At 41.2% G+C, this 6,000-nt stretch overlaps 1 protein-coding gene across 14 annotated transcripts in view; it reads left to right on the forward strand.

Moving 5' to 3' along the window:
• Nucleotides 1-5,688, forward strand: part of mef2aa (myocyte enhancer factor 2aa) — an 89,113-nt gene extending 83,425 nt beyond the window's left edge. For 8 of the 14 annotated variants that reach the window (XM_054775393.1, XM_054775394.1, XM_054775392.1 and 5 more), the window contains 3 exons: nt 1,014-1,143; nt 1,260-1,383; nt 3,686-5,688. In XM_054775393.1, coding sequence (XP_054631368.1) covers nt 1,014-1,143; nt 1,260-1,383; nt 3,686-4,034 — 603 coding nt within the window. In that variant the 3' untranslated portion in view covers nt 4,035-5,688. The remainder of the gene's footprint in view (nt 1-1,013; nt 1,144-1,259; nt 1,384-3,685) is intronic. The other 6 variants (XM_054775396.1, XM_054775398.1, XM_054775404.1 and 3 more) reach the window with 1 other exon arrangement.
• The last annotated feature ends 312 nt before the right edge of the window (nt 5,689-6,000 follow it).

Raw genomic sequence — 6,000 nt, forward strand, 5'->3', positions numbered from 1 at the left:
AAATACTGTATATAACTGGTCATTCGAACCTTGTCACTTAAAATGAACTGACACAATCAATGTTAGACTTGAAACAAGTAAAGTTACTATACTTCTCCAGAAACGTAATTCAATAAACAAGAGCCCCCACACTAGTCAGCCATGGATTTGTACTACCATCTTGTGGTCACAATTATATTTACTGTTGGCGCGGATCAAAGTTGCTATTATTATTATCCATCCATCCATCCATCCATGTTCTGTGCGACCCTATTTTCGAGGGTCGCGGTTATGCTGGAGCCTATCCCAGCTGACTTCGGGTGAGAGGTGGGGTACACCCTGGACTGGTTGCCAGTCTATTATTATTATTATTATGACATTCATTTTTTTAAACAATCAATTTAAGTTTAACTAAGTTATGAGTCAGTTTAATAGATAATATAATGTTGTCATTTTATGATTTATCATTTTATGGTTTGTTATGTGAGGCGGCATTGTGTGATGTTTTATTTATTATCATCATTATTTACTCTTTGTACAGTGCCCTTGTGGGGCCACAGAGGTGCCACAAATAAATTCCTCTTATTATTATTGTTATTATTGTTAGTGTTATTATTATTTGAAGCAGAACCAAATTACACTTACCTACTATTATACTGTTATTACTATTATACTATTTTTATAATGTTTTATTATTTTTGTGTTTGGTGTCATTATTATTACTATTACAAGTGTGCCTATTATTTTATTGTTTTCCTTCAGGAAAGACAGAATAATTATATACAGAATATACTGAATATTTGTACCTACATGTCCAACAAAAAATATAAAAAAAAATATGTAAAATGTCTAAAATACAATTTTCCCATATTAACACATTTGAAAAAACATAATTTGAAAAATTCAAAAGTTCAACAACGAAAATATACAACATCTAGTCCTCTTTGACACAACTCACCAGCGTTTTTCACGGCATGGCTATGAACTGCTATGATATGAACGCTTTGTTTATGTTTGTTTTATTACTATTGCAGAATACACATAGGATAAGCAGCTCCCAGTCCACCCAGCCACTGGCCACTCCAGTGGTGTCTGTCACCACCCCCAGCTTACCTCCACAAGGCCTGGTCTACTCAGGCATGCCCACCTCCTACAACCCTGCAGGTAAGACCATGTTTGACCCCCACCCCCAAAGTCAAACGTAAAAGAACATAAAAGAGCACAATGTTGTAGATTAAATGTGAGATTGAGACTACAACCTATGTTTTTTTTTTTTGCAGAGTATTCCCTGAGCAGTGCAGAGATCTCCTCCCTGCAGGGCTTTGGCTCTCCTGGGCTGTCACTGGGCTCCATGTCTGCATGGCAACAGCATCAACTTGGACAGGCAGCGCTTAATTCTTTGGTGTGAGTAGAACACTTACAAACAAGGATGGTACACACGCATGCATAGTAAATAGTAAATCCTTATTACCCCCAAGTTATATGTTTCACTTCAGTATGGTACCCACATTTTTCAGGCTGAGTTGGGATAAAACAGAATATGATGCAATTGCTCTGATATTGCAGTTTAGCAGTGAAATGAGATCCGTTGAAGAGGTGGTTTTGGACTGCTTCCAATAAACGTTAATGCTGTTTGGGTCACATTAGCTCATGTGTGAATGTTGCACAGACCAGTGACGCTGATCAGTGTTAATAGTACAAGAAAAATCATTGGGAAATCTAAAATGTATACAGTGGAACCCATTTGTCAACACCTGTTTGACTGGCTGACTCGCATCTTTTTTATTGGAGGGTTTCTTTGGTTTCCGGAGGGAATATGGTCGCAAAGCTGAAACTTAAAGGAATTGACGGAAGTGCACCACCAGGAGTGGAGCCTGCGGCTTAATTTGACTCAACACGGGAAACCTCACCCGGCCCGGACAGGGAAAGGAGTGACAGGATAGCTCTTTCTCGATTCTGTGGGTGGATGGCCGTTTCTTAGTTGGTGGAGCGATTGTCTGGTTAATTCCTATAGCAAACGAGACTCCGGCTTACTAACTAGCTAAGTGGCCCCCGTGCGGTAGGGGTCTAACTTCTTAGAAGCACAAGTGGCGTTCAGCCACACGAGATTGAGCAATAACGGGTCTGTGATCCCCTTAGATGTTTGGTGTTGCACGCGTGCCACACTGAATGGATCAGCATGTGTCTACCAGGCACTGAGAGGCACGGCTTGGCTTCTGTCGTGGCGGAACGCCGAGATGACGATCCAACTTGACAATCTAGAGCAGGGTTCACCAGTGTTATTACTGGTTGTCAGCATCATTGTGCCTTTTGCTGTATTTTTACCATTTTTTCTGTTTTTTTCGATTTTATTTTGTTTCTGCATTGACTTTTGTGGCTCTTGTGTCGGGGTCAGTTCTTGACTGTTTTTGACTTGTTGGCTCAGTGTCATGGGCGAGCGATGGTTGAGGGGAGAGGGACTGCGTTACAAGTCAATCCTAACAAGTTGCGTCTTTTGCAGGTGCACATCTATGGAGTTATGTTTGTGCCTTCATTTTGAGGTAGCAAATGCAGATTTTGAGCCACATTAATGTGAAATAATTATTCTTGTGTAAGCAGGCACGTCACTGCGCTCTGTCACTGCCCCTCTCCCTGTCGCTGCGGGGCGACGCAAGCCTTTGTACGTGTGTGCGCTGGTACCTCTGGTTGGGTTTTGGGGACTGGGCTCCTGGCTGGACTTTGCGGGAGAGCAGCAAGGAGTACGCGCGTGTTCAGTGGTCAAAATGTGTGCTTGTTGCTCACTCTCCAGGAGGGGAGGGCACTGGTGTAATAATACATTTTTTTCTAATATTCTCATGATCGAGCAACAAAATACCAAAGATGAACTGGTGGCTCGCAATCGATGGGTTGGTGGCCAATATCTAGTGGAAGTATAAGTCGTAGCAAGGTTTCCGTAGGTGAACCTGCGGAAGGGTCATTCCTGGTTGCCAACAGGGGGTGGAGGAGGCTCCACGGAAGGCCTTCCCTCTCCCCATCTCTCTCCAAGGTGGCGCTACTCCTGGGCCGAGGGCGTGGCCGTTAGGCCGTCCTGGCGGCACAGCCACGTCTATATCTTTTTCTTTCATATGATATTTTTAAAAAATTACAAAAAAGCTTTTGTACAATGTACATGTACAAATCTCTCTTTCAGTGGCTAACAATCTAGAAAGAAAATTAAATGGACGCATTTTGATTTTGAAGCTTACTTTGCACCGAACAGGAAGTCTCTGTGTGCACATTTTAAAGCTGTGTATTAGCTTAGTAGTAGTAATGTTGTTGTACGCTGCTTAACGATAATGAAGGTAACAATGCTACAACAAATGTCGACATAAATTATATGACCCCTTTGAGTTTCACATTTTATGTTGACAAAAGCGGTCCACCATATCTGTCAACATCGGCTTAAAGGGACGAAGTGGGGGGAAAGTCACTGTTAATTCATTACAATGCTGATGGGGATGTCATACAACTTCATGTCAAAACATCCGAACTATCCCTTTAAGCGGGCAGAAGAAGAACATGGTGGACTTGAGTTGGTCGACATAGACGAGTTGTTGATTTAAATGGGTTCCAGTGTACAGTATATAATGGCCAAGGGTTGTTACAATTGTTGTTTTTACAGCATATCTTCTTTTTTGTGTCTTCATGCTGAATCCCATGTCTCACACCTGTCCCATTTGTTCCTCAGCAGCGGTGGAGGCCACCTACCTCAAGGCTCCAACCTCTCCATCAACACCAGCCAGAGCATCAACATCAAATCCGAGCCCATCTCTCCGCCACGGGAGCGCGTCACCCCCTCCAGTTTCCCCCCGCAGCAGCCGCCTCCGCAAGGGTCCGGCCGACAGGAGGGGCTGGGACGCTCGCCCGCCGACAGCCTGAGCTCCTCCTGCAGCTCCTACGACGGAAGCGATCGAGAGGACCACCGGGCGGACTTCCACTTGCCTCTCGCCGGCTTGGGTCGACCCCCGGCCGCTGGAGCCGGCGACAGGGAGAACCCCTCCGTCAAGCGTTTGCGCATGGACACGTGGGTGACATAGAGGAAACGAGGCCGGTCGGAATGAAGGCGAAGGTCCTGAGCGCTCTATGATATCATTATTCAACCCCAGTTCAGTTGTACATTCAGCAGGTACTGTCAGGCACAAGGCGCCGCTCACATGACGTCTGCAGAGGTTACAATACGTGCTAGATTGTTTTTAGACACTTATATTATGTCGTTGATGTTTCGCTGTTGTGCTCGCAAGCAATCAGAGGATTTTTCACCGAAAGATGTCATTGCTGTAACCACACACACACACCTTTTATCCCCTGTGGCCTCTAATTTATTGATTCAGTAAGGAAAGGAATTCATCGCAATAATGACACAGTGTTCATGTTGCTTTTACGGTTAAAGGAGCATTAAATGTGCAATGAAGGTCAACCTGCCCAGTTGAACAGGTGACAAAATCATCATCTTCATCAGTTAATACAAGCCAAAGCTTCTTCTGTTGTTCCACTTGTAGCGTCGCCACGTCAAGCCATTCAATTCTTTCATCAAATCTTTCTTTCATGTAAATAGCCACTTTCATGTTTGTGGCGCACATTTGAAAATGTGCTATGAAGAAAAAAAAAAAGACATATTTTTGTGGATGACAGCCAAGTTTACAAGTTTAGACCCTGAAAGTACATCACTTTACTGCCAAGTGGTCAATTACATTTTTATTATAGTGGCGACTACGTTTTTGTTTCGATACAATGCTGTTAGGTTGCTACACAGCTGTCATTTGTTGTGAATGTGTTACTGTTGCAGCCTACACATTGCCAAACACACGTTGACTAATCATCGAGTGGAGTAATGGGTGACTTTTCCCCTTCTGTGTCAGCACACAAGCAAATCATTCAGCAAGATCGTTCTCACAAATGGATAGGGGGGTATCATTCTGCTTTGGCTGTCTGCACTTGCTCTTTTGCGCTACTCTTTGCATCCATTATCAGCCTCCATGGTATAGGACACACCCCATAGTAATAATAATCTATGCAGCACCAAATCACATGACTAATCCAGATATGTATGATGTCAATGCAGGTGGAGGCATTTTTAAGGAAGACCTGCACATAGACTGTTAGCCTCTTTTATTCGTAAGTGCCATTGCTACATGAATTGTTTTGATAACTTGGGTAAGTCCACATTTCCATATACACTTTTATGTACAGTGGAACCAAATCTGTAGGGAAAAGTGGATTAATCTGATAAACCAGACTCAAACTGTTGCCATCGTTATTAACCTAAAGGTGACTTTTAAATGGTTAAAATTGTTATTTAATCAGAAGTTGTTATAATATTTTTTTTTAAATATATTGTTTCGTTTGAAATGGGGGAAAAATATAAATATATATATATATTTTTACAGAAAATAATGCGTTGAAAATCAATATTTCTGCCAATCATTGACCCATCAAAGTCCTAACGGTAATATACAGAAAAATGGAAATTATTTTCTTTTTAAGTTAACATGCTGGCCTTTCTAGAGTTAAAAAGAAAACAAATATAATTAGTATTTAACATGTGTAGTTAATACAATTTAAAACCTAAAACTTGTTTAAAGTAGTATTTAGTAGTATTTTATATATATTTGGAGTGGTTTTTGGGCAGCAAACATTTTTTGTTGTGAACACCAGAATTTTTTTTATGTATTTCATGGATTTTTTTTTTTTTATCCAAAACTGTGTCATTGTGGCAACATACAGGAATGTAAAGAGTTCAAAAAAACAACAACCAAGTGTTAATATTTTAATGTGTATGTTTGAAAAAAATATCAATATATAATATTTTTACAGTAGTTTTTGGGAAACTGACTCATTTGGAACACTTGATTGAGGATATTTATAGGAACTCTTGAGGGTCAACATCACATTTTAAGCACCCAAGTATAAAAATAGGTCAACTACTGTATAATAAAAGTAAAATAGAGTAAAATTACACATCCTGGCCAACATGGAATGGTGAGGGAACCTAAAGATACATTG

This window comes from Dunckerocampus dactyliophorus, chromosome 5 (assembly GCF_027744805.1).
Source record: "Dunckerocampus dactyliophorus isolate RoL2022-P2 chromosome 5, RoL_Ddac_1.1, whole genome shotgun sequence".
Classification (NCBI taxonomy): domain Eukaryota; kingdom Metazoa; phylum Chordata; class Actinopteri; order Syngnathiformes; family Syngnathidae; genus Dunckerocampus; species Dunckerocampus dactyliophorus.